General features: G+C 47.3%; 2 protein-coding genes across 3 annotated transcripts in view; one reads left to right on the top strand and one right to left on the bottom strand.

Annotated features, from left to right (window-relative positions):
- Positions 1–2123: 2123 nt before the first annotated feature.
- On the bottom strand, positions 2124–12806 carry TRAFD1 (TRAF-type zinc finger domain containing 1). Its single transcript, XM_074606490.1, has 11 exons — positions 12466–12806; positions 10642–10777; positions 10515–10568; positions 9060–9333; positions 7300–7569; positions 6509–6582; positions 6100–6315; positions 4140–4266; positions 3580–3886; positions 2930–3002; positions 2124–2729 (listed from the first exon to the last, which is right to left on the bottom strand). The coding sequence occupies exons 1-11, from the start codon at positions 12510–12512 to the stop codon at positions 2685–2687; spliced, it is 1623 nt and encodes a 540-aa protein (XP_074462591.1). The 5' UTR covers positions 12513–12806; the 3' UTR covers positions 2124–2684.
- Positions 12714–13181, top strand: part of NAA25 (N-alpha-acetyltransferase 25, NatB auxiliary subunit) — a 29642-nt gene continuing 29174 nt past the window's right edge. Inside the window, exon 1 of one of the 2 annotated variants that reach the window (XM_074606489.1) lies at positions 12714–12948. In XM_074606489.1, the coding sequence (XP_074462590.1) occupies positions 12891–12948 (58 nt within the window). In that variant the 5' untranslated portion in view covers positions 12714–12890. The remainder of the gene's footprint in view (positions 12949–13181) is intronic. The other variant, XR_012589770.1, reaches the window with a different exon arrangement.

Genomic DNA, 13181 nt, shown 5'->3' with positions numbered 1-13181 from the left:
CCAAGTGTGTATATTCTTGTTCTTCTGTGAGCGAATGGGAAAACGTGTGCGCAACAGCTGTAGAGGTAGTTGTTGGCATTCAGAGTCTCCAAATCCCGTGGTTAGGAAAGCCGTGTTCCCCTTCCCTTGCGTATCGCCCTTTCAAAGGAACAGATCCATCTGGGAAGAATATTTACTCGACTCTTGTCCGTCTCCTGGTAGAAGCATGGGTGGAGCTGAGAGACCACGGGGAGAAAGCGCAAACACAGCTGGAGGTCACCAAGACTGAGGGGAAAACGAAGCGGAAGGAATGGCTTGGTGCGGGTTCGTTCCCAAACAGATGCCACAAGGAAACGTGAGGAATTTCATGGCAGAACGGTTGTTGCTGGCAATGCTCTGTTTGGGGTTTCTGCCTGGCCATGGGATGGGGGGTTTGTGTTGGGTTTAAATGGCCCGTTCTGAGCCCTTGGTGCTTTGGGTGGAGTCGCGGCGCAGTCGTGTCTCTCGCTGGCCGGGGCCGGGGGCTCGGTGGCCGGCTGCTTCCAGGGCTCCCACTACAGCTGTGAGCACGGAACTGCTGCTAATGTCTGTCTGCTCCTTCCAGAGAGCGCGGCCCGGTGGAGCGTATCTGCATCCTGGCCCTGAGAAGCGTGCTGTAAAGTGACTTGACACGTATTTATTACAATTAATTATTTATGATTACAAATAACAAACTTTTAGTCAATACTGTTTACACCTTGCTGTGTAAAAGAAGCTTCTTATACAGGAAAAAATGTCACACCAATAAATAACCTTCACTGGCTTTGGTTTTCTTCTGGAGAATGGTATGAGCCCTGCAAGAGAATGAGTTGTGGTGGGGGTTTTTTGGCTTTTTTGTGTTGGTTGGGTTTTTTTTCACGTTATTAAGAAGGAAGTGCTGCAGTGGTTTAACTGTAGCTCAAATGGCCTTTTAATTAAAGCTTTTCTAATCATCATCACTTCCTCGTGCTTTAAATGAACTTGACATTGTCTGTAATAGGCTTGTTTGTCAAAGCAAAGATTGATTTGTGATTTTTTTTTTTTTTTTTAAAGATATATATTCATTCAGAATGTAAAATTATACTAAACAATGGCAAAACTCTGGAGCTGGGTGTTAGTTCTAGCTTGGTGTGTGTCCATCTTGGTTCCGTACACAGCATTAACCTGTCAAGTGCTCTTGGCCATACCGTGTACACTTGCATAAAGGAGATTCTCAACATCCCTTCAGCCGTTCTGTGTCCTTATTTGGGGCTGGAAAGAATTTGAAAAAAAATTCCCGCGTTGCTGAGAGGGTTGGAACGGCTAGAAATGAAGTTGCAGGGTCTCGGCTTTAAAATCCCACTTTTATGGGTTAATACACTATAGTTTGTATTTACTTGGCCCAGAAACATAAATATTTTGTACAAAAGGGAAAGCAAGCACAAGGACTGCTAATATTTAAGGGAGAAAGGGCATTATGAAGAATAATGCAGGCTAAGCCACTGAGGGCAGTTGTTAGGGTGTTAGGTCGTTAGGCGGTCGTTATTTTCCCTACTAATGCTCTCTGAAGGAGGCCTCCTGCTCCCCTTCCCAACCAGCCACGATTCCCTGCTCTTGCCTGAGCTGCTTTCCCCAGAAATGCCAGCCCAAGGCTGGTTGCCACCTGTTTTTAAATACCTTTATTCTGCTGTTCTTGTACAAATAAATGCTTACAGTTGGTGGAAGCCTCTGTAAAATGTCTTTATTTTAAACCCAAAAGCTCCTTTCAGCCCTCTCTGCTCTTCCGTGCTGCGGCAGAGCCGAGGCCTCCAGCAGCAGCCTTGCCCTAGAAGGGTGACTGGCTAATTATCCCTGCTAATACCATCTGCTGTACCCAGTTAATTAGGCTGATGCCCACAGTCATTATCTAAGAGCTGCCTGCTCCAGCTTTTGCATTACCAGCTCCCAAAGCACAAGGGATGCTCACGGCTCTCATAGAGCAAATTAACAAAGATCTAATGCGGGCAGTAACAGCAGACCACAAATTAAGGGAGCCCCCTGCCCCTGACTCTGAAGGGGCCAGCGCGAGGGTGGGGTGGTAGATGTACCCTCAGAGAGCATCTGTCGCCCCACATCACTTCATGTAACAGATTTTTACTGCACATCAGTTTGGGACATCATTAGATAAATTTTATTACAAGGAATTTAAAAAGCCTGGACTAATACTGCATTAAAAAGCATTTAACAGGCGAGCCACAGGCTCAGGGCTTATCCACTGACAACGATAATCCCCCATCTGCGTCCTGGGCAAGGCTGGGAACACCCGGTGACGAGCAGCTCAAGGTGCAGCTCCCCCCAGCCCCCCCCGAGGGACACGCGGCATCGCCCCGGTGAGACACACCACGTATGTCAAACACGTCCCTGTCACCGGGTGTCACAAAGAGCCGGTACAGAAAGAACCCAGGTGGTGCCCGAGGCAGAAGCGTATTTGCTGTCTTGGGATGTCGCTAGCAGAGATCACAGAAGTAAAAACCTGTAGTATACTCTCACAAGTTAAAAATACATAAATGTGTAGATAGAGAATGATCACTGCTTATAAAAAGTTGAATTCATAGAAAGTTTTCAATGCCATGGAGATACAGGCATTCCCTTGCACTCTGATCAGTAAGTACTAGAGTGCAGAGTAATAGTGCGTAGAGTGCTCAACATGGTTTTTTCGAAGCGGTGGATCACTTTTCCTCCGGATAATCCGATGCTGGGCTCTGGGCTTTTGCCTAAAGGGAAGGGGAAGAAGTAGTAAAAGTGCTGTTTTCAAAGAGTGCTTGATGAAAACCTCCCTGGAGCAGGAAGGACTGTTAAAACAGGCTCATCATCCTGGCAAACGCGAGGGGTAACAGCCAGCACTGCCCTTTCCAAAACAGAGGTGCCTGGTCCCCCCCCGACAGAGCGAAGCCCCGTTGCTCTCCTGCCCTACCTTTGTGCTCCTGCGCCTGAAGCCGATGGGAACGTCCGACATCCCGCGGCTCCTTCCTCCTGCGTTGGTGGCACTGTAGAAGAACAGGGACACTGTCAGAGGAAGCAACGTACCGATGTCAGTGCTCTTCCTGCTGAACAAACCTGGGTCCTTCCCACCAGGGAGACTCTAGAAGGTCTAGGAAAAGCCCCTCCGTCTTCTCCTGAAACCTGACCCAGTTATTTTCATAGCAGAACGAGATCCCGTGCAAAGAGCAAAGAGAAAAGCTGAGATGAGAGCGCTCCAATGGACAGATAACAAGGCATTACCCTACATGTTTTCCCAGTGACCATTTTGTCCCTTCTATTTTGATATAAAAGCCTAAGTTTGCTGTTTGAAAGCAGCAGCCAAATTAAGTTGAGTGGAACCCTTTCAGCCCCAGGCAAATAGGAGGGAATCCAGAGCTGCATCATAAGGAAACGAGGCAGAGGGCTGGAATGGATGTGTCACTGCCGCTGCTGTTGGGTTGCTGCCATCTGACAATCAGAACGCGCCAGGCCAATGGCTGCGCCCCCCCTTCCAGCAGAGCAAAACCCCTGCGGTGCCCCTGCTCCCTTACGCTTCAGGGCAGCCCCAGTGCAGCTGCTGGAAACGGAAGAGAAAGGTGTTACCTTGGTTGGGTCGGAGAAGTTCTCGAGAAGCTGGATGTGAAGGCTTCTGAATGGAAGTTCTGGGTAGGTCTCCCACGTGGCGTTGTCCCACCTGCAGATTCACTGGTACCTCTGTTCTTCGGTCTCCCCTCACTGCCAGTCACCTTCCTGGGCTTCCCTCTCACATCGGGACCATCGCTGGCTCTGGCTGAAGAGGACAATGGCGCGTTCCTGGCATTTGCCGTATTATTCAGTGACTTGGTCCCTCCTGCAGGACAGCTGAGCCTCTGCTGCCCAAAGGCCTCTATGCACTGAGGAGAAACATCTCCTGCGAGGACAAGAATACAGCGCTTAATAGGGATGGTAACTGCAGCATGGGGCTTCGTAACCAAGATCTTTGAGGATATCGAATTTCAGTGATGTAATCTTTTTTCCAAAAACTAGACCAACGGTAGAGGATGGAAGATTTTTAAATTTCAGAGACAGGACAGGGTAACAGCATCTATTCAGCTTGGAACATGCACGGTGTTCCAGCAAATGTAAAGGAAAAGAGCGTGTGAAAATCTGCGCTTTGCCCGCACCTTGATGCCTGATTCGTCTCCGAGCCAGCTCTGGCGAGTCTCGTCTCTCTCTGTTGGCTTGCGGAGGCAGCAGCTGCTGGGGTGGAGAGGCGGCTGCTGGGCTGGCCGGGCGCAGGTCGCAATGGTGCTAAAGCAAAACATAGGTTTGAGTGTTGAAATGACAGCTCATACGAACTTACTCCTGTAAAAAGACTGCAGAGCATCACCCCTCAGACAGGTTCAGGTTAGCAGGAAATTGTGTTTAGGAAGAGGCAGGTATTGGCTTGTCGACACTCCCATTGTCAAGAGAACAATCAGGAGCCACCGCAGGGCCCAAGCAGAAATGGAAGTGGCAGCGTGAGCCAGCGCTGCTGACCAGACCCAGCCTGTACCTGGGGCCTCGCTGCCACCCAGCCGACAGCCAGACGCTCCCTCCTTCAGCATCTCACGCCCAAAAACCAGCCTGCACAGCCAGGCCCGAGCACGGGGAAAGCAGCCCCGGAGTTCTGTCACTGTAATTCTGATCAAGTTCCTGATACCGACCTGGTATCGTGTCATCAAAAAACCAAATCCAAGGACACAAATCAAGTTAAAAGTGATTTCCAAGTCATGCTGCCCACAGAAGTGCCCCTGATGGCTATCCTGGTTTTAAAGTCATGTTTTTCTGCAAGTTAATTAAGAAAGAAAATTCATCAAGAAACAAACAAGATGACAGAAACCGACAGGATACAAAATAAAAATATGAACTAGAAAGGAGAACATTTGTTTCCTTTGGTAGATGCCAGGAACGCTACCTGGAACGCAAAACTTTAAATACAGGGTGTCCTTTTCGTGGTTTGCAAACAAACTATATTGTTGCAACTCAGCTCCTGTCACTTAATTCTTAACAAGTCCTGATTATTGTACACAAACTTCACCAAAAATAGTAGAAGCTGGTAGAGAAAGCAGTCTTAGCGTTCTGCGTTTCCAAAATAGTTAGACAGGGTGAGGGGAAAAAAGAAAAGTCTTCCAACAGCCAACTGTAATAGGAAGCGGATGGGACTTCTCCTTAGTGTCAAGCATAACTATTTGGCAAAGGATAAGCTACGGAATTTTATCAGATCTCATTTCTATTAATACTGATTTTACTGTCACCTAGGAGAGGAAAGGACCGGAAAAAGAAACAAACAAAATACAGCTTCACTAGTTTGTTAGTTGGGACGTAAGAACTGTTAACTTCCCCATTCTTTCAGCCATGAAACAGAAAATGAGCAAGCTCAGCGTTTTCATAACTCGTCTGTAACAGCAGCAAATTCCAGAGGACCATCTCTTCCACACACGCACCGCTCCCCAGATCCGCTCTCGAGGCGTGCAGGAGCAGTACAGCACCAAGCGGTCGAGCTGGTGTCCGCCCTGCGTTCTGACAGCAGGAACAGCTTCAGCAGTACCACGACCTGGTGTTCGCTCAATAGCAGCAGCGTCAGACAGTGATGTGCAGAAGAACGGGAATACCCTGGTGAGCCGTCTGCAGCACCCAACACTTCATAAACCCACCACTTCCCCCTTAGGCCAAGGCCGCGATACATTCGTGCTCTTACCCTTCCTCTCTCTTTACATCTACCCTCTGAGACATTCCTCCCTCTCCCAGATTTGTAGTCCGAGCTGTCTACTTCCCCTCTTACAGAGGTCATACGCTTGTGTTCCTCTCCCACCTTAGCTGTGATTCATACATCCTGGTTTCAACATAACTTTTATGTGTAAGTCAAACACTTATATTGTGCAATTTCAGGGCCTTTTGTTTAGCTTTTGTTACAAGGGCTTTCAAAAACAATGGTTATTTTTCAGTAAGAGCCACAACATTTCAGGTGGGACCTGAGAGGTTTTGTTTGGGAAGATCTGACACAGAGGACAGTGACTTGGATTCCTGAAACGTGCCACAACAAGCGGCTGCAGGATCTTGAACAACTGGATGCGATACAACAGGTCAAGTTCTGGTTTGTACCTGATGATGAAAGACTGTCTCCTCTTCTAGCTGGATGCCACAAAATTCACATGGGATCATGATGTCTCCTTCTGCCTGGACACCTTGGGGCTGAGATGAAGAGAGAGACCTACAGCTTTTGGACCCCATAGCACGCAGACCACCGTATTCTCGTGGATTTGGAGAAGAACTTCTTTTACTGAATGAGGCAAAGGCACTTGCTGGGTTACAACCTGTCTGTTATGCAAGAAACATGGAAAAATTAGCTGTCCTGTTGAGCACAGACGGACTTCAGAAACCATGCTTTGCAAAGACAAAATTGCTAGAGCTCTCAGTATCACTGAGCGGAGACCGCACCCTTGTTCAGTCCCGCTAGCACAAAAAAGTCTTTACTGCACCCCCCCTAGATAATGCAATAGAAGTACTAAACCTGGTGAAGAATCAGATCTTCAGCAGGGTAGAGCTCCTCACAAAATTCACACGGCAACATGGTGACCTCGTCGCCTGCAAAGTAAGTAACGGTTACATCCTCTCCCACAGAGAAGTCTGGTGCAGTTGGATCGACTCATCTGCAAAATTCCTAAGCACCAGCCCCCCGTTCCGCACCACAGGACAGCAACCAGAGCAAACGCTCCGGAAACAGTTACCCTAGCCCCACTTGCCGAATTTCTCGTAAGCAAAATCACATCACCCAGAGTGAGAGCAATGTTTTGGGGTCAAAGATATATCCAATGGGCTGGTCAGAAAGTCTATTCCTGCCTTCAATAAATCCTTTAGTACCACTTCTCCTTTCAAAATAAGCTGTCTCTTCAGGTCTCCCCCAGATCCTCCCGTCCTGTTTACTTCAAGAAGAAAGTTGTTACAAAGCTCCCAGCACAGACAAATGTCAGACACTCACTATAGCTTTTATTTCTTCTTCCCTTGCTGTCTTGCTTTAGTAATACCTCTTCAAAAGAAACGATTTTAAACTAACATTGCTAAGTTTTGAGGGAGCAGAAGATAACATTTCAGAAAGGAAGGAAAAACGGTACTGACGAAGAGTGTAATCTCCTGTGTATCAATTATCTAAAAGTGATTTAGAGGGAGTCTCAGAGAGACACGCTTTGACATTTAAAAATACCTAGATAAACTTTGACATTCCCAATCCAAGAATCCTTTTTCCTTCTCCCTTCCCTCAAGCTTTGAGGAAAAAAACCCAACCACAACAGAGTTTATACTTACTTTTCATGTGGTTAGATGTGCTAAAAGACAGTAAGGAGTCATAGGAGAAGACATTTGACTTGTCTGGTCCATTAAGACAGGCCAATGGCACAGACTCTTTGGTGTAGTAATTTTCCCAGAAGTCACTGGGAATCTCAGCTGCGGTCTTGTTGTGAGGATTATTCTCATTTTGTAGGCTAAGAGCCAACACGTAGTCTAAATCGGCGTTCCACTCTTCGTAAAGTGAAGAATGAGTGTTTTCATTTCTCACCAACTGCTCCAGTTCGTTCTCTTCAAAAAAAAAAAAATCATAAATTTGAGATACATTAAACCCGCAACAAGCAGCTCACCTCTGCTCAACCATGAGGGTTTCACACGTGGACATCAGGACACTCATGGATGGAGGTCAGCATTTCAAAGCATAGAAGGACACCTGTATCGAATTCAGGAGGAAGAAGGAAAATAGCCATCCTATTTTTGTTTTTAACAAGAAAAAAGGAAAAAAAAAAAGAAGAAAGTTGTTCCTCTTACTCCAAAACCTTGAACTTAAGCTTCTTGGGAGCTTTACAAAGTCACTGAGGAACCTTCTGTGACCTACGCTGTGAACAAGTTCCAATTAAAATACTGTAATATTGGCCCTTTTACAAGGCTGAAATATTTCAGCTTTGTTTTTTCAGTATATCAATGGAAAACAAATTCCTTTTAATGATATTCCATTTGACAAGAATGGGAATTATACAAGTACAGGAGAAAACCATGAATTGTTTTCTGGTAGGAGAGCTACACTGAAAAGAAAACCAGGGCTCCAGAACGGCGCCCGAAACTCAGCTGATGGTGCCTGAAGACAGGCTAAGTGCTCCTCACCCATGCTGGCCTATTTCAAATCTCTTGGGTAGTTCACTTTTACTGATTACACGAGAATTTTAAACAAATCTTACACGTGCATAAAAATACTATTTGTGAACACTCTTTGGAAGTTACAGCTCTCCAGATTATTCAGCTTTATTAACTAAGGCCTGAAGTTATTTCTATGAGCCAGGCAGCCTTCAGCAGCAAAGACTGTAATTTAATATTCTGCAGTGTTAAATCCTCTGAGTAGCCCCCAGCAAAAAGCAGAGCACAGATTCATCCGAGAGCTCATGGAAAGGCTATGTCTTAAGTGTGACATGACCCCCTGCACGTGGAGGTAAGAGATCAGAGGCTTAGGAAAGAGCAGAGGCATTGATAACGGCCTCAGCTATGTCCAAACAGGATGCTACTGCAGAAATGCGCAGCACTCCATAGGCGATCCTACCTACACCCAGATCCTACCTACCCTTCTACTTAGAGAGGAATGCAGATGCTAAACAAAAATGGACAGAATTTGCAGTGAGCAAACAACTCAGATTTCATTTTTAAGCTAGATGCTTTGAGAGAAAGGAACCGGCAGTGAACCGGGCTTTCACACCAGGTACCTCAGCAATCCTGTATTTAGCCGGCTTATACCTTTGCAGTTCTATTCCATGGCAATACAGTCCCACTTTACAGTGCCTCTGGAGCTTTCATTATTCACTATTTTCACGTAAAGCAATTACAAAACCTTATACTTGGATCAGCTGCCAAATGTCAAATTAGAAGCCAATTATTACTCTTCTCTGCACCTTGCCTCGATTTTGATTTCTTTGTGCTGCTGAAACATTTCTTCTCTTAATGTCCTTAAAGTGTTTTGTCTCCTACACAGCTGATACAAATCTGCTTTTCTAGCACCCTGGGCATTCTCCACAAAGGCCCAGCAGAGTTACCTGATCTCAGCCGGTTTCTAATGTCTCGAAGGGCATGGAGATCTGCATCCTCATCCTCAAAGCGAGGTGCTGTTCTGCTTCCCCTCACTTGTTTCACCTCTTGCCCACAGACTTGAGGATGCTCTTTCAGATCTTTCATCATGATGTTACGACCGCACCCACCACATCTCTCAGTCCTAGCTCCGCAGTAAATTTCATGGTCCTGGAGCTTGCTGAAAGCGAGCTGTAAGTCACAGTACTGGCAGAGGGCAGGACGCAGAGGGCAGGCTGACGCCTGAAAAAAAGAAAGAGGGATTATTCTTCACATATGGAAGACAGAGGCAAAGGTGGAGGGAGGTTCTCGGTTTGCTTAAGAGTTGAGACGTCTATTGTTTCTTTAGACAGATCCAGAGCTACGCTGAAGAATAGCCTGCAATAAGATACTACGTGAGAAATGTAAGAACAATGTGTTGTAGAACCTGTGTAGTCAGAAACATGCCAGCTGAAGCACTCTGAAAACTCAAAATGTTTTTTTTTAAATCTGTAACACCTGGACAACAGATTCACGTAGTGCTTTTTGAAGTTAGCTTTTAGATATGGTCTTGACATCCAGTACTAATCGCATTTTGTTTGAGTACGTGTTAGTGCGCGTTCTATTAGGGAATAGATTTGCAGCACAATTACTACTCAACAAGAATTGTTTGCATGTGTTCTTTACCCTACACTGAATGACAGGTAAGTCATTCAAAAGGGGTTAAACATAGGTGAAATACATGTTGTAATTGCAGATGCTGCAATAATACATCATTGTTTGCTTGCTTTACTAACAAGACTAAAAGCGCTACACACAAACGTGCAGGATAAACTACTTCCAGCGTTTTGAACCGGACCTATCTTCAAAGAAAATCCTTTTTTCCTCTGCAATAAGCAGAATTAGGTGGCCCTTCCAGAGCTGTCTTTAAATGAGCCCATGGGAAGGGAAGGTACTGACATTTATGACAAGATTGCCTGTGACAGCAGCCAACTGGGTTCAGAAACTCAGAAAATCCCACTGTGCCCTATTTTAGTTTATTTTACAAGCCATTTATAAAGTCTGTTTGGATATGATGAGTTATTAAAACACACAGCAGAGTCAGAAACGTGTAATGTTAAAGGAATGAAAAAAAGTCAAGTTAATCATATAATGTACTTTTGAAATAGCGTACCATTTTTCATCTTAATCGCTATTAAGGGCAAAATCAGCAATTATCACAGATACCCCTTTGACATGAAGACTTGAGCAGGCTCCACCACTTAACGGCAGTTTCCAACCACCTTCTCTCAGAGAGTGTGAATTTAGAAAGCATGGTTCAATAAAAAGGAGGCGTAAATCACAGGTTGGAATCCAGATCTCGGCTGACAGAAAGGCTCCAGAATCAGTGCTTGGAAACACCACAGAGTACCTTCCAAGCATCTAATAATATAAAGTCCACCAACCTCATGATCCTTCAAGAGACTTCTTTCTATCTTCATCCTACACTTGCAGGTAACCTACAATAAACAGATCTCGTTAGATTCATTGCCACAGAAGTCAGCAATTTTCGAGGAGAAATTTGTTTCTCACCTGCCCGTGTTCAGATTCCATGTGGTTCTTCATTTCAGACTTTGGGACTGATTCACTGCAGTAGCGACATACTTCAATATTTCTGCTACAGTGGATTTCATGCATGATGAAATTAGCAACAGGAATATCCTTTGTGCTATGGGAAAGTCACAGAGGTTACTTTTCAGAAAATACACTGACAACAATTTCAAGCAGTTCTTCGTAACAAAAAAAATCCTAAGAAAGCTTTCTATGAATTCATGGTTTAGAGAACTGAAAGACAAGCCCAACTAGGCCTCCATGTTCCTTTATAGTTGGGATAGTAATGTATATAGCACACAAAGGTCACAGTTTTCAAACTGCATTAAGATAAAATCGAGGTGGATTTATTTCCCTATATGAAAGACAAATTTTGCAACATAAACAAGTTATCACCAGGTTCAAGTTAATAAACTAATCTGAGAAGATAAAAGTTTCTTCCTGAAAATATCTTGGCTATGAGAGGTCAAACAGTGCTCTGCTTGCAAAAAATAAATAACAGATCCTGGCAGGCCAGCTCTGTTCAGGGACTGACAGCAGTAACCATATTACTTTGTAGCCAAAATCCCCCATCACCTCATTTCTAAAATACGTGTTTTCCTTTTTTGAGGAGGATTGCCAGGCTCACAAACACAAAAGGGGCAAAAAGAACTGAGGCACCAGGAGCTTAGCCCTTATTCCTGCCTCAAACATGTAGCGTCATTTCTAGATGGATGTATCATTGCCCCCCTGCACGCAAGAAATCAGCCTTCAAAACACCAAAATTAACATTATAACCTATTGCTTAGTGCAAAAACACTACAGCTGTTCAGTTTTCTCCCCTGCCAGGTCCCCAGCAGCCAACAGTCTGCAAAGCAACAAAGTTCAACAGCGGTGTCTAAACTGCCCATACTGACTGCTTGCAAACAAACTAGGATGGTACAAGAAACTGTTTGGATTCCAGTGCCTCCTTGAGAGAAAAAAAAAAAAAAAAAAAAGTTAATTTCTTTAGTCGCTTGTATTCAAGGTGCAACTTCTGAGCTTACACCATCATTGGAAAACGTAGTATCAACACTGGAGCTTCTAAAGAAAGAGACCTGTTATCAAAGAGAAACAAGTGCCGCAACAATATGTGCCTATTGATTCTATTTTTATATCTCTGCTTCTGAGCCACGCAGCTGCTAAAGAAAAACTTGCGATCATATACTTCACGTCTACCTCACTGAAAATCAATTCAATATCTCCTTCTCTGGAGATATTCAAACCCTGCCTGGACGCGTTCCTGTCCAACCTGCTCTGGGTGACCCTGTTTTGGCAGGGGGGGTTGGACGAGATGGTCTCCAGAGGTCCCTTCCAACCCCTGCCAATCTGGGATTCATTTCTATTTGAATACTTTGGTTTCTGTCTAGTTAAGTCAGAAACTTGAGTAATGGTTGGGGAAATTACTTTATAAGACATTAATGCATGGTAAAACCAAAACCCAAACATTTCTAAAAAGATAGTAATTTGCACCTTCCAGTATTTAATAGCGTTTCAAGGGAATATAGAATCACGGAATAGTTTGGGTTGGAAGGGACCTTAAAGCCCACCCAGTGCCACCCCCTGCCCTGGGCAGGGACACCTCCCACCAGCCCAGGTTGCTCCAAGCCCCGTCCAACCTGGCCTTGAACCCCCCCAGGGATGGGGCAGACACAGCTTCTCTGGGCACCCTGTTCCGTGCCTCACCACGCTCAGGGTGTTGACTCATTTAATCCCTGACCCCGCCTGCCCTCGGGAGCGGCACCGCCGCCGAGCCGCCCCCGCCCAGCGCTCGGTTTCGTTTCTTACCAGTTCCCGCAGAGCCGGGTCTCCTCCCCGGTGACTGCAATGGCCATGGTGTTGCCCGGGGTTGGTGGACCGGCAATCGCTTTCCCTCGGCCCCTGGGGACACCGGCACGTCCCCGCGGGGAGCGGACCTCCGGGCTCCCTCCGGGCGGGGGCCGGGGGCGCGGCGGGCGGGCGGGCGGCCGCTCCCTGCGCTGCGCCGGGGGCGAGGGCGGGGGGCACCCGCGCCTCGGGGGGGAGGAGGCACCGCCGGCAGCGGGAGGGGACGGACCCAGCCCGGAGAAAGCGAAGCGCCGGCCCCGCTGCCCCGACACCCGGCGATCGCAGCACCGGGCCCGGCCCCGCCCCGCGCTTCCTACCGGCCCCTTCACCCCCGCCCCCGGGCCGGCCCGGCCGGCGGCTGCGCACTGCGGTTCTGCGCTCTCATCATGGCGGCGCGGGGCCATGTGCAGGACCCCAACGACCGGCGCCTGCGGCCCATCTACGGTACGGACCCCACCGACCCCCGGCCCCGCTCTCCCGGCCCGGCGGGGTTACCCCGTCCCACCCGGCGGCGCCCGGAGACGGCGCGGAGGGGCCCGCCGCAGGAGCCAAGCAGCCAGCCCTGGCCGGGCCGGGCCGCCCGGCGGGCCCCGGCGGCGGGGGAGCCGGGGCAGCCCTCTCCGGGGGTGAGGGGGAGCGCGGCCCCGAGCCCGGCCGTCCCCCCCGGGGGAGGCTCT

Source organism: Larus michahellis, chromosome 13 (genome assembly GCF_964199755.1).
Source record: "Larus michahellis chromosome 13, bLarMic1.1, whole genome shotgun sequence".
Classification (NCBI taxonomy): domain Eukaryota; kingdom Metazoa; phylum Chordata; class Aves; order Charadriiformes; family Laridae; genus Larus; species Larus michahellis.
The sequence above is the reverse complement of the archived record's forward strand: the minus strand, read 5'-3'. Positions and strand labels throughout refer to the sequence as shown.